Consider the following 24,201-nt stretch of genomic DNA (forward strand, 5'->3'; position numbering starts at 1 on the left):
GTCTTAAATACAGTGATACATAACATTTCAGTCTTTCATTCTGGTTTTCGACCAATAAGAAACCCCCATGGTAACTAGCTCTTCCTTCTCCCACTACCTACTGCATCCACACAAAGACCAGCTCACACTGCGCACTGTGCTGGCTGGTTAATATTCTACATTTAAGAATGTGGTTTGATTTCCATACGTGACCTGCTGTGGCAACTGGGTGGGTATACGCCCCATCAAAGGTTCCATTGTCCCGAGTGCTAACGTGTGACCAATGTGAAATGTCTGTTCTCTGGTTACTGTGTCAACCCTTGGATATGTGTTTATTAACTTTTTATGTTTATTATGGTTGTGCCTGGTTTTAACATTTATGTAAAAGAGAGGTTGGCCCAGGGAGTCAGATGAAAAATAATCAGTGTCTTAAAGGAGTCAGAAACTGCTCTTGTACTTACAGGAGATTAACCTGATTCCCTCTATATTTAGCAATTCCCAGGATACATAAAATTCAACATTATTTTGATAAGGAATTCATTGTGCATAAAACTGTGCTCTTGGAGCAAGCTGTCTCTGGTATTTGGAGATGAACTCGGGGATTGAGCTGTTGGAATGAGAGAGAGATATTGTGAGAACTAGCGGCACTCCAGTACATTTAGAGTTTCCCAATATTAGCCAAAACAATGGGTTGTTTGTGTTTAGGAATTGGGGGTGGAGGAAAGAAAGCCTTCATTGAATTTGAGTCTCTTTTCTCTGCACATAACCATCAGTGCCACACGCATCTTTGAAAAAAAAGTTTTTTTTCTGAGAGTGTTGAGTAAATTCATGATGTGGCTGGAGAATTATGTGAAATTAATCTTTTTTTTAATTATTTTTTTTTTTATAAGTTTTCCCTGTTCAATGAAAAAATGTTTTTCCTTTATCAAAAATATTTCCCCTACCTTTTACCAGCTTTTGCAACCATAACTGTTGTTTTCGATACAGAAATGTGTAAGCATGAATAGTAAATGTAGAAATGTAAGGTTTATCAGTTATCTTTTGTATTGAGCGATGCTTTGGTTCTGAGAGGATCTGATGCGGCATTTTAATAATTGTTGTGTTTAAGTGTTGTCTGTTCTACCCCTTTACCATCATCGCGGTCAAGTGATCTTGTTCCCTAGCTCAATGGCAAGTCGTACTAATGCTGCAACATTAGAAATGTGACACTTAGATCTGTGACACTAGCGCTACGATAACTTTCAGACAATTCAGAGCTTCTAAATTCTGATCATAGTTGATAAAAATATCAAAAGCTGTCATCTTCAGGAGTTTGGTGCCACTTTTGTGCCAGTTGGCAAAAGGTAATATATTGTTACTTCTGGGGTAGTGAGAGATTTTTTAATCAAAATAACCAGTTAGCAGAGGAAGGTGTCACAAGTGGCAGATTGAAGGAATTGAAAATCAGTGTCTCATTCTATGGTAGCAAAAGTCATCTTTTTTTACTTTTACACACAAACATTTTTAAATGTACATCCTTCCATTTTTTTTTCTGTCATGGTGAGTTGCTTGTTGTAGGTGTTTGTTAGGGGTGTTTAATATCGTTTTTCTGACCATGAGCCAATAAATTCTCATGTAAATATTTTATAACAAAATTATGGTACCTAATGAAAGCCATTATATTTGATTTGTTGCACTGTGACCTGGAAGTACACTGTCTACTTTATGGGAATACTTTAAGGTTCCAAACTGCAGAAATGTTTTGAGAGTAATGAACTTTCTTTCATGTAAAGATTGTTTATAAATACAGACTGTGCCTTAAAATAATACAAAATATTATTCATGCTATTGCGTGGATTTGATGTGCATTTGAGGCATAAAGGAGATTGACAAATAATACCATATGTCAACTTTTCTGTCATGCTGCTCTAGAAGGGATTTTACTTTGTAATATTTCCAAAGGGAAAAATACAGTTTTAGCAACATTATCAATACTTTGATGCCTTATTTTGTATTGATAGATGGCACATTTTTAGCAGTCTTCCTCTTTGATATTTGAATGTGAATGTTGTAACCTAAACTGTATTTACTTTTGAGGACATGTTAGTTTTACGATTCGGCATCAGAGCGGAAGTTGAATCTTTAAAAAAAAAAAAAAAGTAGTGGGCTAATATATAGATAATCCAGTTTCTAAATTCTGGTCATAGTTTAAACTGATATCAAAAGCTGTCGAATTTTCATTAGTTTAGTGTCAGTTTTGTGCCATTAGGAACTGATAAAAGTAACACATCATTTTTTAGAACGTTGAGAAATTTTAATGAAGACAGAGGACTGTGTAGCAAACTGCACACTGAGGGAACTGGACATCAGTATTTCATTTTATGACAACAAAATAGTGCTGGTTTTTCAAAGCCTGTAAACGATTATAAAAATGTTTAGTCAATTAAACGTGAGTACATTTAATTATGGGAGTTCCACGTACATACGCCAAGAGACAGCGTTAGCCCATTTTTTTATTTATCTGGAAAAATTTTGACACCAGTCAGCTAGCCAGCCACTTGCGAGTGGGGTACGGTAGATGGCGATATGTGTAATCCTACAATTATAGTAACAGAAGAAGAACCAGATGAAGCCACGGCTCCGTCAGTCGGAGATCTTGGTAAAAATTGATTGTCTTGGATGCACATCGCCTGCTTCAAGCAAGCCATCCAAAAAGCTGGGTCTGAGAAAGTGAGAGCAAGTATAGCCAACAAATTGTAAACAACCAAATCGTAAACAGTTAGTAGCGCGCTTCATAGCAATGCTCAACATGTTAATACGTTTTTGAAAGATTTTGCATTGAGGTCTAGCTCAGTGCCACACGAGGTAATTTTTAGCTAGCAACGCGGTTCTATTTTTATACTGGCTCAACGCAGCCGCCATTGCCTCGGCACACATTTTAGATAGTTGGGCTTGGCAACAGTTTTCATCTCTTCTTGTTGCTAAATTGAAGTTTGAATTTGTATCACCTCCGTCGTAATCTGGATGGCTAATCGCATAGTATTTATTGGTCTGAAAACTGAAATACCTCGCTACTTTTATCTGTTTGTCAGGTACGCTTTGCAAACGCAAATCTGATTCCGACAAAGAACCGTTTGCAAGAGATGATCTAAATACATCCAGTTGTGGCGCATTCAGTCGACTTAGTCGTTTCTGTGGAAATCTAAACAGTTAAGGTCTACTGGACATTGTGATCGTTAACGTTTATAAGCTATACTGTGATCATGTCGCACGGCAAAAGAAAAGAAATCTATAAATACGAGGCGCCATGGACTGTGTATGCAATGAATTGGAGTGTCCGACCTGACAAGCGTTTCCGACTAGCGCTTGGCAGCTTTGTTGAAGAATACAATAATAAGGTAACTATGACCCAGACTATTGCTTTGTAATTTGTTAACAAAGTCTCTGTGTGATATAAATATTGTGGAATACATATTAATTGTGAGCTGTCTTATTTTAATCATATAGTGCATTTTCCTTACCTGTTTTATCACGGTGTGCTCAAAATCATTTATAGGGAGAATTAACATTTGACCAGTAAAACAAAACAATATTAAGCTTCTATTCGTTTAAACAAAGCAATCTAACCTTTTTTCTCTATAGTCCTGCTTATTCCCGAATCTTTTAAGAGCACCAGTTTGGTAATAACTATTTGTATAACTGTCTATTGTGAGGACTGGTATTTGAAAACATTTTGCATAACCCTTTATTTATCCTCGTTCCACAGGTACAGTTAGTTGGTCTTGAAGAAGAGAGCTCCGAGTTTGTGTGTCGAAATACATTTGACCACCCATATCCTACAACCAAGATCATGTGGATTCCTGATACTAAGGGAGTTTATCCAGACTTACTGGCCACCAGTGGGGACTACTTGCGCATCTGGAGGGTATGATGTGTTGTTTCCTGGACATTTTGCATTTAATTCCTGTCCTATACAAACCTGCCTCAGAGATAAGTGAACAAAAAAATCTTGTTTCAAGAAAGAAAGGAGCGAAAAAAGCATTCAAAACTTTCTTTAATCATGATTGTCAAGGTTAAGTTGTTTTGATAGCAGTGGATATGGGCTTAGGTTTCTTGTTTCAGGAGTAGTTTCGCTTGGATGAGCAAGAACTAATTGAAATTGTTCCTGTCCCATTAAGGTGGGCGATACAGACACACGACTGGAATGTCTTCTCAACAACAATAAAAACTCAGATTTCTGTGCACCACTCACCTCCTTTGACTGGAATGAGGTGGACCCAAATTTGCTAGGTGAGAGAACATACGTAACTTTTTTTTTGTTTTGCCTTAGGTCAGTTGGAGCTGGGCTTCACAATAAAAGGTTTCAGTGGGCCGTAATGCAGGATGGCAAACATGTTAAAATAGCTGATGAATAATGTCTCTGGTTAAAAAAAACAAAAAAAACAGCAGGCTAGTTGCCATTTTAAGTGACCTCAAATAACTCTATAAACTGAAAACAGAGAGACATTTTTTTTTTTTTTTTCAACTTTTTGCTGACTTCCTTTGCAGTGTCTTATGATGCACATTTCTCTCTCTCTCTCTCTCTCTCTCTCTCTCTCTCTCTTTACCTCTACCTCTCTACTTCTCTCCCCCTTCAGGTACCTCTAGCATTGATACCACCTGTACTATCTGGGGACTGGAGACTGGTCAAGTACTGGGGAGGGTCAATCTAGTGTCTGGCCACGTGAAAACACAACTCATTGCTCATGATAAAGAGGTGAGGAGCACAGAGGAGGGGTGTGGTTGGTCAAAAGGCAAAAGAGAAAGGCAAGGTCAGATTGTCACTTATTTTCAGAGAGTCTGTCAGTGACCCTGTACCACTGTAAACATAAAGTTGTATTTTAGAGTCTTGACAGAATGCGTGACATTGTTTCTCTGTGGTGCAGGTCTATGACATTGCATTTAGCCGCGCAGGTGGCGGCCGAGATATGTTTGCATCCGTGGGAGCTGATGGTTCAGTTCGGATGTTTGACCTTCGTCACTTGGAGCACAGCACCATCATCTACGAGGACCCACAACACCACCCATTACTTCGTCTCTGCTGGAACAAACAGGACCCTAATTACTTGGCCACCATGGCCATGGATGGCATGGAGGTTTGTGTAGTGCACACACAAGCAGATTCAGACGCTCAGATACTTCGTACAACATTAAAATCTCCACATCCCATCGCTGTTTCTCTCGCACCGTCTTCTGCAGAGTTCTGACTAGAGCTATGAGGCCAAATTCATTTTGTAACATGTCAGTGTAATTTAGTTCATTACTCAGGCTTTCATGAACCATAGAAAGCACTGAAACTAATTTGATGTTGTCTTCTGGTGTGATGTTGAAGGTCATTTATTATTTTCCTTTGACATCCTCTCTTCCTATGTTTTTCCTCCCGTCAGGTTGTGATTCTGGACGTCCGTGTCCCGTGTACTCCAGTGGCTCGATTAAATAATCATCGGGCGTGTGTGAATGGCATCGCCTGGGCCCCGCACTCTTCCTGCCATATCTGCACTGCAGGTTAGCAAAGTGCACTGCCACAGACATTATTCTCTCTTCGCAGGAATATCAATCATCTAAGAACATTTCAGCACATTTGATCATTTTGAATAATGTTATAACCCCCCCCCCCCCTCCTCAGCGGATGACCACCAGGCCCTGATATGGGACATCCAGCAGATGCCACGAGCTATTGAGGACCCCATACTTGCCTACACAGCTGAGGGTGAGATCAACAATGTGCAGTGGGCCTCCACCCAACCGGACTGGATCTCCATCTGTTACAACAACTGTCTGGAGATTCTGCGTGTCTAGGCCTGTATTCAAGCAATCAGCATTTCTTCCTGACTGTATACAGTGTGTCATACTTGTCTTTCCTACAGCTCTCTTATTTCTATCCTGTTTGCCTTCTTCCTGCTCTCATTACACTCTACTCACTACGTAATCTCTCCATGTTCTCTGCTATTCTTCTGTTGGAGGACAAGCGTTTCTTTGCTTACTGTGTAACCACCCAAAGGTCTTGTGCATCTGACCTCTGAACATCACTCCGGTTCTGTCTGAAGCCAAGAGAAATGTGGTGGTCAATTATATTGGAAAGAGTTTAGTTAAACAGTACTTATATTGGTCCGTTATGTTTTTAATAGGGTGCTCGATATCTTACCTATGCTTTAATAATCTAGTTTAGCAATGCAATGCCACATGTAACTGTCTTTGTAATGTTGAGACCAAGGACTATCCCATAACCTTGGTCTTGGTCGAACCATGGCCTTTTGTGACATCAGCAGGAAATAACGGAGATTCTTAAAGTAAAGCAATGGGACATACTTATTCTGTGAAGCATTAGTGAAAGGGTTGGTTTTTTTTTTTTTTTTTTTGTGGAAGCAGATAAAAATGCCTCAGATAGCCATCCAATGATGTCCATGTATGCCTCCATGTAATATGTTAAATGATGGTATCTTTTTGTGTTCCATGTGACTTTTTTCCCATTTTAATGTTTTATTCTGTCTTGTGTGACATACATCAGAGATTGTATTCATTGTTTGTTAAATAATATGGCTGTAATGGCCGTGAGTCGCTATATGAGGAACTTTTTTTCTCTGCAGCTGCTGTAGTGTTTTACCCTGAGGTGCAGTGTTTGTCTACAGCACACAGAATTTTGGGATGCGTACCACCTGATACAAAGAAAAGCGAGCTCCTCAGATGTGATATAAACCAGACATTATGGGGACACTCAAGGATGGAGCTCATTGTTTTCAAAGAGAGTGACTGGCGAGAAGATGCCCATCTATTCTTTATGGACAGTTCTCTTTTATTCTCTTTATTCAAGAAACAGCATGAAGACTCGACAGATTTTTTTTTTTGTTATATTAATATAATCTTATGTGTCATGTGGGACTGAATTTGTAGATTGATCATTTGAAGGTCTTAGCTAATATAATCTTTGTACTCTGTGATTTGGAAGCTGTATCTCAAGCTGGCCTGAAGGAGCCGTCGTCACAAGGAGAACCTTCATCAAGAGTTTTACTCGTCTCATCCTGAACTGTTCCAGTTTCAAAGATTCGATGCCTCAACTGAAGCCTTATTTTAAGTTATTAGAGGTTATTCTGAGTGCGACACTCTTTTATACAGAGTGGCTCTTGGGGACCAAGGTTATTGGTACAAGGCCAGATCTTCAGAGAATCTGGCGTCGCCACACCGAGAGCAAGCCGAAGTTTATTTTTCGTTCCTCATTTTATTTAATAACTTGTAACTTTGGGTTCTTCTGCCATTTGCACTTCAAATTTTATCATGTTGACTTGGACTGTTTAAATGTCTGAACATCTGAGATGCTTTGGGTCATATTGATCTGACTCATGGATGAAACCAGTCTTGTGTCTATTGATTTGAGTGGTACATTTCCTTTATTTTATGGACTTGTACACTTTTTCCAACTGTGAAACCATAGACGAGAACAAATTGATTCCATTTATTGCAATGTTAGATACAATTTGATGAAGTGCAACATTTTTATATAAACATATAGAGTAGAAATAAAGTAACTGAAAAGAAATACCGTGACCTTTTACTCTAATACATCACACAAAAATTGATAAGGGTTTATCAAACTCTTATGAATGGGCTATCTATACATTTGAGGGCAGGCTTAATTCGTTACATATGGAAGTTAGAATTAATGTGTAAAAATTAGATGCTATTCCTATGTTTCTACTTAAATTATGTGGCTCAACCTTTACATGCCATAAAAATGGTATTGCAGCTTTGTGATGTTTGAGAGAAGATGGAAAGAACAGCTGTCTGCTTACACAAGGCTTTAGCACAGCCTGAGAAGGGACCAAAGAGTGGACAAAGTTGTGGAAACACCACATGAAAAAGGTACAGACAGTGGACAAAGTAATGAAAACACCAAACAATATATGTATATCTAGTGAATAACATGGAATCAAGTAACCCTATGTCTTAGGGGCTTTCCTGTCTTGGAATATGGGGACATGTAGATGTGGTGTACCCGATTGCCAAGAATGGCTTCATACTTGCTTTTTCCTCCTCTTGTATTCTGGCACACACAGCAAACACCAGATCCACAAGATGGCTGTCCATAATGTGTAACAGTTGGAAACTGGCATAGAAGCTTGCACCACCAGCTTTCTCAGGCTCAAAAAATAGTTTTTATACGGAATGAATCACACAGTTGTATTTTGAATCAGTTATGCAGGGTCATTTTTGAGGTCGCTGATTAGCCGACAAAATTTGGGTAGTTTTTCATGTGGATTGTGGCATTTCTAGGATTTTGTCCACATCTTTTTCTTTTCTAGGCTGTAGGGGACGGGCAGTTTGACGGTCTGTACGTGTAATGCGTGAACAAGGTTTTTTTTCATGGTTTCATGATTTCTCAGACTGATCTGGTCTGAGTTCAGGCTCCCTGAAGTGTGATTCATGGAATCAAATTACATGAAGTAAAAGTTCACTTTGAGCATTTAGCGACTATTTGTGTTCTAAGTATCTTTGATGTGTATTGAGCTGTTCATCATCACAGGACTTATCAGACTTGATAATATCCATGTGTGTTGTCAAGGGTGAGAAGTCGTGTGATGAGAAGTGCAGTAAGTACATGTAAATGTTTTGGGTTTATGAGGAACTGTGACTTCTGATGGTTTCCTCAACAGTCATTATTTAACAGGCAAAACGGGATCAGAGACGTGTTTTTGGATATCAGTCAGGTATGTGGTGGTATCCAGGTTGCCTGGCAAAGAGGGAAAGCGTAGGGAAGCACAGAGTCCTGGTGTGTTTATCAGAGTGGATGTGCTTTCGAGGACAGGAACTACATCAGGTTCTTTCTCGGGAGTAACAAGTACGCCTTCTTCATCATCAGAGGCCACGGTCACATGGATGCCACTGGACAGAGATTCCTGGGATTTCTGTGTAGGTTTGTTATCGGACTGGATGGTGTTCTGTAAAGACGAAAAGTAGAGGGGTTCAAAATCTTGCAGAACAAATACTGCAGCACTGTAAGGTATACTTTATTTCTGATCAGTACAACCTCTGGTCGGTACAGGCATTTGTGGAAGTAGGAAGACTGAAACTTGCCCATTTAAAAAAAAAAAAAAAAACCCTTTACTGTAACAGTAAGATAATGTTTTAATCCCAGCAGATGTTCATTAGTTCTAATAAATGTGAGGTACTCTTTTCTTTTCGGGGGTCGCAGGTGACGGTTCACCTGCATGGCGGGAGCTCGGCTGTCCCTCTGAATGTTTGGGATGGGGTACATGCTGTGCAGTACTGGCGGGCTTGTCCCATACAGCGTGGATGGGTCCGGGGGATGGTTGGCGGGTGAAACGCTGCTGTATGCTGGGGGCACGGGCGCAATCTGTCTCTGGAGGAGCTGAAGGATTACATTTATGTCTGCTGTCATACGGGTCTCCAGCCTGGAGGACAAATGAAGACAGGGAACAGATGAAAAGAGAATGTGACGGAACGCTTTTAAGGATTGTACGTGCTGCATCTCTCTCTCTCTCTCACGCAGACACACAGAACGCGCTGTCGTACCGGTTGAGCTGGCTCTGTAATAGTTCTAGCCTTGACTCGAGTTCACTCGGGCGTTCTTCCGCAAACGGCGGTGGATGATATGAAGCTCTTACTGAGGAGGACCGCCAGGATCGCTCAGCAAACTGTGTGGAGCTTCTGTCAGGCCAGAAATGGTACAGGCCAGGAACAGAGAGCGGGTTCGCTACAAAGAAATACAGAGATGTGGCCAGAAAAGACTTAGGGTTAGTAGGGCTAGGCGATTCATCGAATTTTCAATTACGATTTTGGCTTCCAACGATCATGAAAACAAGATAACGGAGATAAAAAGATTATTGCGCCGCATTTTTTATTTAAATGTAAACAAGAGGAAGGATAGCGACAGCAGGAAAGGGTGAATCAATTGTTTGTCTGGCTTATTGTTGTGTTTTACTGTCCCAACTGTCGTTGCAATGAAATAAACATGTAACAATTGTGAGTTGTGGACAGATTTCTCATGGATGGCTCTAATGTAGAGTCTGTCATATAATAGAGTAGGCTACACTTTGTTGGCTGAACTTTCCATCTTGGGCTACTGTAAAATGTTGGTAACAATTAAATATAATAAATTATAACTTATAATTTATTTATAAATTCTAAATTGCATAAATAATTTTATTTATTTCTCTTTTTAATTTTTTTTTTTAATTTGTTTTTCAGTTAAATTATATTTCAAGTTCGAGACAATCCACTGTTTAAAAGATAAGGTTTGTTTTAAAGTTCGATAAATGCATGATGTTTCCAAAGTCAGTGAATAATCATGTTAAACAATCTCAACAGTGATCTCAACATTGACCAAAATAATCATGATTATGATTTTTACCATAATCAAGCAGCCCTAAGCGTCAGGAAATGATCCTCATAAGGAGTTGCATTGTATGTAGGCTTTTTCTCCAAACCAAATCTAGCCTTGTCACTGTCTGTGCACATTAGTTGCTCCTCAGGGTTTTGATTACCTGAATCAGCATGTTTTACTGGACACAAGCAAAAGCATACACACTCTATCTTTACGGTAGGATGGTGGTCTACCCTTGAACACATCCACACCATGAACACATTTGTGTCTCTGTGCCCACCTGGATGCCCTCTTTCCATGCCAGCCTCCCTGCCTACCCCCTTGGTACTGTTTGGAGGCATCAGCCGCACCACAGAGGGAGGGTAATCAAGGGTGTCTCCTTCAGGGGTGTACAAGTGGCCATGGGCAAGTGGGGGCTTACTGAGGTCTTCATTTGACTGTGAGCTGGAGGTGCCACAGCTGCAGAGCTCGTCCCATTGGGCATGAGGAGCGGAGGACTGGTGATGACCCATCGTCTGGCACGTCTGAGCTGCATAACGGTCCGTTTGATCCATCCCATCTGGAACAAACAGAGAAAAAAATGCAAACGCTATCTGAGTATCCATATAAGAGGTTTTAGGACAGGGATGTAACAATGCTTCTTACATGGTGTGGACTACTCTGTATTTCTGTGCAAATCAGACTGCACAGGTTTATAATAGATGCATGTGTGTCTTAGAGTTTAAAAGGGGATGTTAACATATACACATGAATTGAAATTTTCCACTCACCAGGCCTGTTGCGGCGGTCGAGTGAATTTTTACGGTGTCTCGGGCGACTGCTGTGATAATCGCAATCAGAATCCTCACTAGGGAGCATCTGGATGCCTTGATCTGCCTAATTATACAACATCATAGATTCCATTTTATCATCATTTAACAGTGTTTTTGTTTTTGTCAGACTTAGATTCTCTGAAAAAAATTGTACGTAACGTTATGTGTTAACACCCACATCTCTGAGGTTGAATGTGATCTCCAGGTTCCTCCAGAAGTTTTCGGCAAAGGCTGGATACATGTCCAGTACCTCCAGGAGGTCATCTCTCTGGATACGATGGAGGTCACAGTAGGTAAGACTTCTCACGTCTGAGTTAGACCGACCAGGCTCAGCATACATGTGTACTGGCTCCCCAAAAATATCGTTCTTACCTGAACACAGATCGTATATAGGCACCAGAATATGTAAGAATTTAAAAAGATGTAATACACTGCATCCCCTTTCTCAATACTAGCCATACCAGCACTGGACTGTTCTAGATATTTCTTGTTGAATTTTTTTGTTTGCTTCTTGTTTTTGTTTATTTAGAGGCATAAGTGAAAATATGAGTCAGCCTATACAAGGGTTGTGCAAAGTCATTCCTGGAAGGCTTCCTGTTTTTTGGATTATCCTTTCAATCAGCTTCTCATGAAGAGGGAGAAAACCTTGTTTTCTGAAGCCGGTTGACTCCCTTAGTGTTGTAAATCCATCACACTCCCCCCCCTTACCTATCACAATTCTATCTTCTCATCTGTTGGGTACTGTCTCTTTTGTCTCTGTTGACATTAGCAACGTAGTCCCCACTCTCTCCGCTTTTCTATACATAGACTTCATTTCCTTTGTCCTTTTTTTTTTTTTAAATAAAGTCTGTTATAATGCAGCAGAATTCCTTTTGGAAGAATTTATTTTTGGTTGTTTGGAGGTGTATTTAATGTACAAATCATCCAGTTATCATTTGATTATCACCCAACTATCATCCAATTATCCATCTATAATTTTCTGTGTATGCACCATGTTCACTGATTCCACAACAACAATAATTAAATTGGGTTTAAACAATTCAAACCCTTCTGTGTTTTTATGGACAAGCCTCTTTGTATATCAAGCTTTGTCATTGTTTCTCACACACTTCATGAGTCAACAAACTATTGGGCTGTAACAAGAGCTTGAACATGCACTGGCCCTACAGTGACCTACAATATCAGGTAAAATTTTTATATGGACTCTATGCTGCAATACTTCATATTACCACTAGACAGCATCATTTCCTTTTGTGGTTCACTGGTGTAGCCCCTCCAGATATTGATAAAGACATTGATTGCTGAGGTGCAGTTTGGTCCACTGCATTGTCAGCACTGGCTAACCAGGCCTACTGAACCCCTTTTTTAATGACTCAGCCATGTTATGAAATCAATGTCCTGTGATGAAGATGAGTATTATGGTTATGATTATGGTGTTTTCGTGTTGGCAGGGACTATGGAAAATACTGACTGAATATGCTGTTCTCACCCAGAATGGCAAGCACCATTTCATGGCGGGACACCTGGATAGATCCACGGGAGATGAAATAGAGTGCGGTGAGAAGGTCGCCTTGGTGATAGAGTGTGTCACCAGGTGGGGCATGGGTGGTTTTAAAACGCGTAGCGAGGGCACGCAGACATGCTTTACTGGCCCCGCAAAATGCCTTACAGTTCTGCAACAGATTGCGGTTCAAATGCAGACAGATATCAGCCTGCAAACACTCTGGAAAACCCTTCAACACCTGCAGGCAAAGAAAGAGAACCGTTTCCAATATATTTGTTGGTGTTACTGTTGGTCAAAGCATCCATACTAATGCAAGTGGTGAGGGATTGGTGTTCCGGAGTAATCAATGAGTTTGCATGTTACACTCACAGCGTTCATATCGATTCCATTGGTATAGGACCAAGCGTGTTGGAAATACTCCTCCAGTCTCTGCCTCAGGCCACCAGGTATCTGATGGAAGCGGATAAACTCTTTGACTCGCAGCATCTGAGTATGGTAACGTGTCGTTCCAGAATACAGCCGCTGAATGATTGCTGAGACGTTTCCAAATATGCTGGCATACATCAGAGCTGTGACGGGACAACAGCGAAACAGGGAAGAGAAAGTGAGAAAGAATTTTTAAAAAGCATCATTTTTGGACCTCCCTTAGACACCCTTTGTCACTACCATCCCAAATGGCCAGAGAATAATTGTGTAGTTGGGGGAGATGGGAGCCAGGGGAGAAACAGAATGGCACACTCAAGGTACAAAATTGGGGGTTTTGAAAGTTTGATTATGTCTGGTTTAAGGAGGGTTAGAGATTAGCATGAAGATAGAAAAATACATGCTTTGGGTTTGTCTGAGGTAAGCAGTTTGTCTTGGTAAAAATGAGGCTAGCATTTTGCTGGGATCATACTTAAGGGTACAGACAACATCTTAAAAGATCACTTACACACTGATCATGTCTACAAATCACCCAGTAGTGTGTGAATGTTAATAATATGTGAATTTGTGGATTTACGGCTAGCCCATGAATCAGGTAATAGGGATGGTACAAGTTGAGATCTAATATTAAAGGGTTATGAGACATGGTGATTGGTGTGGAGAATGACCAACTCACAGCCAATGAGCATAACACAGATGGAGAAGATCTTCTCAGAATTAGTATTGGGAGAGACATTTCCAAAGCCCACACTTGTCAGGCTGCTGAAGGTGAAGTAGAGTGCTGTGACGTATTTGTCCTTTATAGATGGTCCTGAGCTTGCATCACTGTCATTGTAATGTTTCCCGAGCTGATCAGCTAGGTTATCCAGCCAACCAGTCTTCATGTAGGGTCTCTCCACATGGCCAATGGCATACCAGATACAAGCCAGCCAATGGGCAATCAGCACAAACGTGCACATAAGCAGGAACAGAACAGCTGCTCCATATTCCGAGTACCGATCCAGTTTCCTGGCAACACGGACCAATCGCAGTAGCCTTGCTGTCTTCAGAAGGCCAATCAGGGTAGTTGTTGTCTAAAAGGCAAGTGAAGTATAATGCCAGATAATGGAAAGAAGGAGAGTCTGGATAAAAATACATCTGACACCAGCAGCAAGCAAGAATTACTTCTGTTGAATCTCACACCTCTTGAGTATTTTGGAGAAAAACACTGTAGGGGACATGTGGGGTGCTCTCTTGAACAGAGCCAACCTCAGTCCCCCTTTAAGTAAAAGACAACGTGACAGCAGACAACAGTGACTTGTAGGTAAAAACTTATTTTGTTCTTTTTATATTTACAATCTCTCCATCTGAATCAGATCTGTTGCTAACTCACTTCGGCTCATAGTAAGAGTAATGCACCAAAAAACTTGAAATAAACTGAACTCAGACAACTTCTGAAGATGGTCACTTTCTGAAGGCTTTTAGGTTTTTTTTTTTGGAGCTTTCAACTAAGCATAAAAATTCTGATACTCACTGCTGTGAGTTTGCAAGCATTGTCTAAAAGGGACCACGTGTGAAAACACCTTTAATCATTAAACAATACATACCAGTTACCTTTAATGGACTGTCTGTTGCAGGGGATTTCTCTAAGTACTTCTCATTTTGTCTCCATAATAAACATCAGGAAATGTTTTCACTCATAAACATACCTCTGTTATGATAACTTCAAAGCTGTAATAGTTGTTCTCACCTCATCCGATCCAGACTTGAAGATGAGCAGGTCAAAAGGTATGGCAGCCACCATGTCTATGAGGAACCAACCCTTGATATAGTGGATGGCAATACGCTTAGGATGTGTCACCACCTCGTCATTATGATTGACATATGTTGTCCTGAAGTTTATGACAATGTCCACTATGAACAAGACGTCCACAATGACGTCCACCACATTGAGTGGGTTACAAGTGTAGCCGCAGGTGCGTCTTCTCTCCTCCTCAAGCTCATTCAGCAGGAAAGCGGCTGAATAGGGTGTGAACACGGCCGTGTAGAGAACCAGCAGCAGGATAACCCAGTCCCACACTGCCTTAAACGGACTGTAGTGCAGCATGATCCACTTATGAATGTCTGGGGTCTGGAGCTTGTATTCGGGAAGCACATCAGCACCAAGAGATAGGACCTGTAAAAACAAGAGGCAGGTTGTTAGGACATATTTCTATGCTGTCCACGGACAGAATTTATTTATGCAAATTATTTGTAAATCATACATTCATCATAAATACACCATCCTTGCTGGCAAACATAGCTTGAATTACACATGTGTTTGTATGGCTGGTATGATGGTTTTCTTGACAGTTTCACTCAATTGATGCAGAAGGAGGCTTTGAACAGTAAATGGAAGGGCTTTTCATATGTAATTATCATTATATTAATTTCTGCACTGCTCATCCCCTCAATGATGTACAGTTTATACGCTGGCGAAGTGCTTGTACTATTAGTCGTGTCTAGTTCTTTTAGAAGTCTAATAGGGGTAAGTTTGAAGTCAAAAGTCAAAACTTTTGTCGCTTGAAAACGAACAATTTGAGCAAAGCGAAGAATGATTTTAACGCTGCACCATAAAAATTACAATTGTTCATGGGTTTGTTTTACATGACATTGTACTTTACCAGGAAGTAATCAATACGCACAAGCCAGCAGTGGATTTCTAAACAAAAATATCGATCGGCAAAAGCTAACGAGAGCAACAGAGGTCGCGCAGCACTGTCATAGCAGTGCATTCCACAGTACATGCTGCTATCCGTGGGCTCCAATTAATTAGCAATTATACAGTGCTCACAGCACCATTAGACTTAAATCAAACTACGGCACATATTAAACATTTGGAATCAATGAACATTCATGTTTTTGAGCAGTTTCAAGGAACTGTTTATAAGCTAAAGCTGTAATTGACGTCTAGCAATCGGCAAAGGACAAATAATAGTCACAGCTTTTCCGTGCCCCTCAAACGTTCATTCTGTACGATGTGTCTGAATACTACAACAAATGTTGTCTATGGCAGATATCAGCCTCAAAAAGTAAGTTTGTCAACGATTTCCAAGTAAATATTACCATCTTTAAGTTTGAAGTACTCATAATACAAACAAAACAGCTACACATTTTACAAACATAATAAACAGAGGAATCTGTACAGACCAGTATGATGAGAGTTTCCATGTCCATGCAGCTCTGATCCCGAATAGAACCCTCGCCTGACACCAATATCAGTCTGTGCTGTTCTGCTCACCCACACTGTCCCTCTGCTGTTTATCAGTTCTCTCTAAATTCATTTCAGCCATCTCTATTTTCTTTTTTTCACTGCTGTGTGACCCTATGAATCCACAACTGCAACAATGAAGCCAATGGTAGTTATTCTATATACACATAGACACATCCCTGTGCCAATCAATTTGTTTTGTTTTGGAACTGGCTGGACCAACTGTGTTTTAGTCCCGTCTCCTTTCTATAGCTTTCAGTACCATGCACACAATGACTACTGAGAGTGCATTGAACCAGTATGATACAAGCACAGACATTTTCTGCCGCATACTGCCCACAAATGGGGAGCACCTGAGCTCTCTACCATGTGAAAAAACACAGATAGAGGTGAAAGGGAATAATGCAGGACACTGGATTTGGGGATTTAAAGCAAAGCAAGTGACATGGGGTAGGCATGTGTTAAACCATGTTTAGAGGCAAGAAACGGATGAGAACTCTCAAATAGGACCAATAGCAAAGTGAGAGAGGAACGCATATGTACACACACACACACACACACACATAAACAGAGAGAAAGAGGGAGAGACTGTATGTGTGTGTGTGTGTGTGTGTGTGTGTGTGTGTGAGAGAGAGAGAGAGAGAGTACGTCTGCGACTGAGAGGATAGGGAAATAATATGTCTAGAGGTCGCTTGCATAGGTTGATTAAGAGTGCTACTAGTCAAGACCACACAAAGAGTCTTGATTAGACATTATTCACATTTATGCAATGGCAGCTGTACAAATCATGTGCCCAGCGGTGACATGCCTATAGACTCTAGTTGTCACAGTGCCATTTCCTGTGCCTGGAGGGATCATATCTGTATCCTAATGATCTTTCCACTGATGGGTTTGCCACATTTGCTATCCATGTGAGGACACCTATACCAGCCAAGAATTAACTGCCTAGTTCTCACTATGGGAGTCTTTAGGCCAATGTGGCTAATGATACTGTGAGAATACTTAGTGAACCTATATTGCATGTAGAATATTTAAGTCATCTACAGAACTACAAATACTCCTAATGTAATTAACATTAGGAGTACTTCCTTTGCATACATCATATTTTGTTCAAATGTTTAATTTGGTTAACCTCTCATTCAGCCCAGAGCCATAACCCATTAGAAAGCTTGCATCAGGGGCTGACCCTCCTGAAGTTGGGGCTTTGGTTTTTAGGAGGGTTTCTGACACCCTACCTGTGTGACCTTCTCTGTGACGATCTGTGTGCGCTCCTTCACCTTGGCATGGTTGACAAGCTCAATGTTTGGGGGCGAGGTTGCGGTGCTGGATCGCCCAAGGCGTCGAAAATTGAGGGTAAATGGCGGGAAGCGGTGAACGACTCCACTCTTCATGAGCTCTGAATCTGAGGTTGAGTTCAGGAGGCTGGGCTTTTGGTCTTCATTTGAGAAGAGGACACGAGAAAATAGAAAAGTAAAATATCAGAACATTTATAGTATGTTTTTCCCCATGTGTTAGAGAAAAATAACGCCAGTATGATGATTGAAAAATGAAAACCATTTTAAAAGATTACATTACTTTACAGTTAATCAAGACCCGTTAAACAGATGAAAATGGATGAACAGATAGAATAATAGAATTGATTAACTTACCGCTGGTGACATGTGTATCCCTTCCTTGGCTGTCCCAGTCTTTCCTCATGTCATGGAGGAACTTGAATGTTCCTTATAAAAGAACGTATAAAAATGTTTCTATTTGAAACAGCCTATGAGAAAGCACTAGTACCTTGCAGAATTACACTTGAGAGCTTGTACTATTCCCCAAGAGAATACCGGTAACTGTGACGGTTACAAAAGTTGTTCTCATTAAAATTATAGCAATGATTCGAATGGTTACTCCTTTCAGCTAATAGACTGATTTGAGTTTCATTGGCTGATTAATCCTGAAATCAAAAAATATTGTGATAAAAAAAATTACTTCAGTTTCAAAAGACTATAAAAGTCTGTGCATTTATCTGCGGAAAAAAGGTTCCTCTGAGTGTTTTGTCCATGAAAAAATATGCTGATTAAATTCCAAAGATTAGTTTGTTTTTCCCTAAGACGTGTAGCTTTTCTTCATTCCACCTGAATATTCCTTTAGGTTGAAGTCAGCCATAGTGCAGAGGTTAATGTGAATGTAACCCCAAACAGACGTCTAATTTAGTCACTTCTCTTCTACCATTAAATATCCAGGAATAGGATCGGATCACCAATTAATTGGGTCAGGACCCTTCCTAATTGGCCGTGTTTTTCTTAATCAGGTAGATTTGACTGTCTTCTGAATCTCTGGAAAAGAGGTAAAAATGTTCAGAAAAAGAATCACTGGTTTCACAGAAAACACATCCAGGTCCATCAGATGCTCTTAACTGCTCTTCTCAGAGAAGTGTTGTACATCTTAAAACACGAACAGTGCTCTGTTCCTGTCTTTGATCCCATGTGATTCATTCTATCCATTACAGGCATTATATGATGAGACCATAAGCAGTTATAGTACCGATTATTGATGGTAAAGAGTCCAGATGTCCATCCTATCTGCAGGTCGCTGAACCATATGGAACAGTTAGATCCTCATGACTCGATTATGCATCCTGACACATTCCCCCTCACGTGGCAGATACATCACCATTTCTGTGAACTGATCAATCTCATACTATGTTCAGAGAGCACTTTCAAACTGATCAATGCAAATCAGTCAACAATGGAATAAAGGCTCACTTATTTCTCATCCATTCATTTTTACTGCACTTTGTGGAATTAACATAATATTCCCTTTCAGTGCCAAACTGTTTTAGAGTGTCGAGTGTCATGCAAGCCTTAAAAAAATGAAAAACATTAATGGCTGAGTCAATGAAAGGGAAACACCATTGTTTGATTCCAGTCAATCAATATCCTAACTGAAAAAAAGCAACACTGAGGTCAGTTAATATGGCAGTGCATTGATTTAATGTTTCATCACATTTATGAAAGGACAACACAACATATACAACAGTAATAAATCAGTCAACTTGACATGTGATATAAAGACCTTGAAGATATTTTACTACACATTCCATGACATCACTGTCCTCAAGCGAGTGTCTTTCTGTTTTTTTAGATTTAGATGGACCACCGAGTCTTGACCTGAGGTGTAAGAACTCAAAGTGGTTCTTTCATCTCACCAGTATATAAGTCTGCATGTCCCTCAATGCACTGGACTGTGTTTATTAAGTATATTGTCTTTCTGGTGTATGAGTTTCTGTCTTAGCACGTTACTGGATTTGAAATACACAGAGATGGAATGTTTGTTGAAAATCCTCCAGAGTTTCTTGGGCACTCCAGCCACACTGCGGATAACAACGATATGCTTCTCCCTTCCACTTGCCTCTCTGGTGTTCCTCTGTACCTTGTTGCTGTTTTGATAAAGGTCACGTCTGCATCATCACAAGCGTTTAGACCTTCTCTAGGATGTTTGCACTTCTTGTCTTCAGACCTCAGTGCTTGTCACATTCTCAGCCCAGCGGTGTAAAGGTCTAATAACCCCTGGGTTGTGTTCCAGTAGGTGGTGGGAATAGAAATACTTGTTGGAGTGAGTAGGTTTCCTGTGGACCTCAGTATTCAAGTTTCCGCCATCTTTTATGTGTGCTGCACAGTCCAAAAGGACAGTCTCGTACATCTTCTCCAGTGAACTTTATGTGGATGTCCACTCAGTTAATGTGTTCTTGCACCGCCTGGGCTTTGATTTAACTCAAGATTCATCCACATATCTGAACCCCTGGCTAGGACTTATTCCCCCAAAGGTGTTAAAGGCTCCCCCTTTCACTTTCTCCATGCATGGGTTGACTACAATAGGAGATTCTCGTGACACGCTGCACAGGCGTGTTTCTGTCTATAGAATATGTCCTTGTATTTAAAGTGGGTGGTGTTCAGACACAGATCAAGCACATAACATACTAAGTGTGGGTTGAGCTCTGTCCTCTTGCACAGAGTGTTATCCTGTTGTAGACATTCTCCAACAGTTTTCAACTGCCTCTGTAGTTGGTACACATGTAAACAGTCAGGTGACGTTGTAGGACACCATGGTCTCCTCTCTTTAGTTTCACCTCCTGAACATTGTTGACAAAGTCTTTAGAGTTCTGAAAATGATGTACAGTGTTGCCCGCTAAGAGAGCAAGGATGGTATTTAAGTATTTACGGATGTTGTATGTCACAGAATTTATGCTGCTCACAGTCAGCCTGAGAAGGGCTGCTTCCTTTTGTATCTTAGGGAGCCCATAAAGGCCATAGCTCCCTCAGTGGAAAGAGAGTGATACAAGGAGAGAGGCAAGATCTCTCCTTAGTTTTTCATGAGTGTGACTTAAATGTAGCTTGACATTTAGTTATAGGCAACAGTAAATTACCTTATAATTCCGAACCTCTTGCCTTTTTTTTATGGTGCAAGCATCAAACTCTGCTGAGGAATAGCTCATGCAACATGAGAAGTATATAAGCTTGTTTATATAATTTTTAACTGATCATAATAATAATTGAAATGCTCTGTCTGATACATGACAAGACTTAACATTCTTCCAAAAAAAAACAAACTTTTTGTCAACATAGTATACCTATAAAATTTTTAATGGTGAGATAAATAAGTCTTTCTTCACACAAATGAGCAGAATGCTTCTGAAAGATACGTTCAGAACATTCATATATTCAGATTTATTTGGCAGAAAGTAAAATGAGCATAGACATATAATTGTAAAGGACATCTTTTCAAATGTACAGCTTTCCAACATGATGATGGGATCTTATCCCATCTCAGTTACACGACATGAATTTTCGTCTTTATTCCATCCGGTTCATTTCGTTAGGACGGGATGCTTTCTGGGACTTCAGTGCCATACTGTGGGAGAAACTGTGATCTCCATAACAGTCATTGAAGTAAATAGTTAAGCGACTCCAGACGTCAGAGTGGAGATGTTGCATTTACCAATGTCCAAGCCCCGTATCCAGAAATAAACACAGAAAGTCATTCTCCCCACTTAAATCTTCAGGTTTATATTTGTCCATAGTTATTGTCCTCTGTAAGTTAATCCTGAGCCTGGATATTGTCCCAAACCCGGACCACGTCTGGGCAGTCGTTGAGAGCCTCCAGCAGAGTAGAGGCAGTTTCTAGCTGAGCTTGAGAAAGGACAGTGTGGGTGTGGGACACAAACTCCAACCCAGCAGAGAGGGTACGCACCCCTAGATCCTCCAGAGCGGTCCGTACCACACGCATGGAGGCCTTATCACAGATAAACTGAGGAAAATGTTATGTATATATGTTATTATGATGAATGTACTTTTACTGTTGGAAACATCTGTCATTTAGGAAATACGGATAACAGATGAGATCACAAAATCACAATACATATTATGCAGAGTGTATGCCACATATTTCAATATAGCAAGGAATTTCCTGTTCAGTCTGTCATTATTTAAAAAAAAAAAAGGTTTTGGCTGCTGCTCATTCTCTCTGGAAGCATCATAAACCAAAAGTGTTTATGTCTCACCCGTAAAATTGCCTTCTCCTCCTCATCCTCAGTCTCCTGTACATCTTCAGCTCCTGCCTCAATTGCTAGCTCCAAAGCTCTCTCAGAGGTCACCCCCTCCTGTGTTGCCACAATGACACCCTTCCTGTCAAAGCTGTGCCGTGCCCCATCACACAGTGCCCCACTGAGGACAAACACAAAAACAGCGGTTAGACTGGGTCCAACACGTTGGCCTCACATTTCTCTCAGCTGTCTCAACTGCAACATCCCCATAGTTTTACTAAAAAACACTTTAATATCCATGTTAAACATTTTGGCTTGTACGAGGGGTCGCTTCCTTAGATGCTGACCCGTGTTTGCTCATGATTCGTTTGACCTCCTGGTGGGACCGAGTGTTGTTGTCTGTCAAGACCTCTATCAGTAGCATGCAGCCTCCAGGTCCGTGACCTTCGTACAGATACTGCGTGCCCGCCTTTGCCTTCTCCTACCAGGAGAACAATAAGACAAAATTTCAGGCTATCATTCTCACCTTTGACTCAAAGCTCCTAAATGCGCATTTAATCTTATCATGAAGAGTCAATATCAAACACAAGACAAGAAGCAGCCTCTCACAATGAACTGCTGCTGCTGTACTCGATGTGACTGTGAAGCAGAATGTTAAACACGTTGTTCTACGTGAAATGAGAGCAGGGATATGTTACAGGTCACATGTTCAGAAAGTATTAGTTTTTCACTCACCGCTCCTTTGATAGCTGCCTCTATCGTGGCCTTGGGAAAGCTTTTGCTCCTGCACTGCTCAATGAGGTTCGCCAGCGCTATATTATACTCTGGGTTGGGTCCGCCCTCTGAAAACGGGGGAAAAAATTCAGATGTTAAGGTAATTGTTGGAGTAGTATTTTGTGTATGCTAAAAATCAGGGAACTTGTCACATACATGTATACTGGTACTACTTAGTACCAATTGAGATACTTGAAACACAATAGTTTATATTATGGGGGCTCTTGATCCACTTGTGGTCCACTTTCTTATTTTCCTTCAACATTCTTGCATGTGAATCTGATCTGCTACGGAACTTAGCAATGGCACTTATACAACAGTCAGCTCCTTAATGGCCATTTGCTTGGTTTGTAATCTGCCCGTCTTGGAAGTCGCTTTGGATAAAAATGTCTGCTAACTGAACAAATGTAAATGTATGCTTTACAGTGTGTCGTTCAAAACGACAGGTTCTTACCTTTGACAGCTATTCTGATCATCATTGTGTACTTCATGATCATTCTGCCTCGTGCAGCATCTTTGGGAATTTTGATGTCTTTTACTTTGGACCACTTGTTGTGACCTGCATTCAGCGCGGGACACAGGTGAAGCGTCCGGCATGGATGGTAGACCCATCGAGGAGGGCGATTTAGCGTCAGATGGGTGCTAGATTTACACAGCTGCGGAACCCAAGGGATAGTAGGTTCGGCCAGTCTGCAGAAGTACTGGGGAAAGAGATTGCGAAACACCACTCCACCTGACATGCCCTTGAGTTACAGAATGAGAGAAAAAAAGGTCTTTCAAAACGAGTTACTTGCATTTAACTATATATGTGGACAGAATTACGCACTGACATAGCGGGGTTTTACGTGAAAGAGAAATAACGAGGACAACACGTAGGCATGCTCGATTTTAAAATTAAGTCGCTGACATCTGTTAGTAGAATGCGATTAAACCTAGGCACTCTTTAGTTTATTTAAGGCCATCTCACTACGCATAACTAACGATACTAGCAATATGTCTTCAAACCCGCGTAAAATATCTGTAGCAAACACCAAGATAATGAAACTTAACCTCTGCTTGCTTTTGTCCTACCCGTGTTCTCTCAAAGGCAACACCGTGAAGTTATTTCCGGTCTATGAAATTGTAAAATGTCAAAATAAAAGTCATCCTTGCGTTAAATGTACATTTCGTGTTGTTGAAAACTCGGTAACACTTAATTTGGAACTTAACCGTAACATTGAATTTGGTCAGTTTAGTATTGATATTTTATTGGTCCATTTGACTGTGAATTCATTCCGTTGAAACTAATAAATAAATTCTGTTTATGTAAATGTATATTTTTTAATGTATGGTATCTTCTGAGATCCTGAGGAAGAAAATCCTGAGAAATTAAACTAATTAAATCCTCTTTTTGCTTGTGCCATCTGTCTCCAGTGGTTGTTGATATTTAAATAAGTGAGAAAATAAGTGGTTGTTGATATTTAAATCTTACAAGGGCACAATTTAGATCAACAGCAAAAAAGTTTAAACCTCTAAAACAATAACAAAACTGATGTTTAGAGGATACAAGGGATGAAAATGATATGGGGATAAAAAATAAACAGTTGTCACTTGTAA

General features: G+C 40.4%; 2 protein-coding genes across 2 annotated transcripts; one reads left to right on the forward strand and one right to left on the reverse strand.

Annotated features, from left to right (window-relative positions):
- Positions 1-3,221: 3,221 nt before the first annotated feature.
- LOC115813401 (DDB1- and CUL4-associated factor 7-like) lies at positions 3,222-5,969 on the forward strand. Its single transcript, XM_030776048.1, has 7 exons — positions 3,222-3,356; positions 3,725-3,883; positions 4,137-4,248; positions 4,596-4,714; positions 4,884-5,093; positions 5,385-5,502; positions 5,624-5,969. Exons 1-7 carry the CDS (start codon positions 3,222-3,224, stop codon positions 5,794-5,796), a joined length of 1,026 nt encoding a protein of 341 aa, XP_030631908.1. The 3' UTR covers positions 5,797-5,969.
- A 2,679-nt stretch (positions 5,970-8,648) lies between these two features.
- On the reverse strand, positions 8,649-23,674 carry LOC115812541 (potassium voltage-gated channel subfamily H member 6-like). The gene is made up of 17 exons (XM_030775022.1): positions 23,656-23,674; positions 23,060-23,348; positions 22,567-22,673; positions 22,179-22,312; positions 21,850-22,012; positions 21,417-21,596; positions 17,540-17,731; positions 14,805-15,230; positions 13,752-14,148; positions 13,022-13,221; positions 12,638-12,890; positions 11,327-11,520; positions 11,107-11,212; positions 10,638-10,895; positions 9,526-9,706; positions 9,197-9,404; positions 8,649-8,930 (listed from the first exon to the last, which is right to left on the reverse strand). The coding sequence occupies exons 2-17, from the start codon at positions 23,343-23,345 to the stop codon at positions 8,649-8,651; spliced, it is 3,567 nt and encodes a 1,188-aa protein (XP_030630882.1). The 5' UTR covers positions 23,346-23,348; positions 23,656-23,674.
- Positions 23,675-24,201: the final 527 nt, after the last annotated feature.

This window comes from Chanos chanos, chromosome 5 (assembly GCF_902362185.1).
Source record: "Chanos chanos chromosome 5, fChaCha1.1, whole genome shotgun sequence".
In the NCBI taxonomy this organism is placed as follows: Eukaryota; Metazoa; Chordata; class Actinopteri; order Gonorynchiformes; family Chanidae; genus Chanos; species Chanos chanos.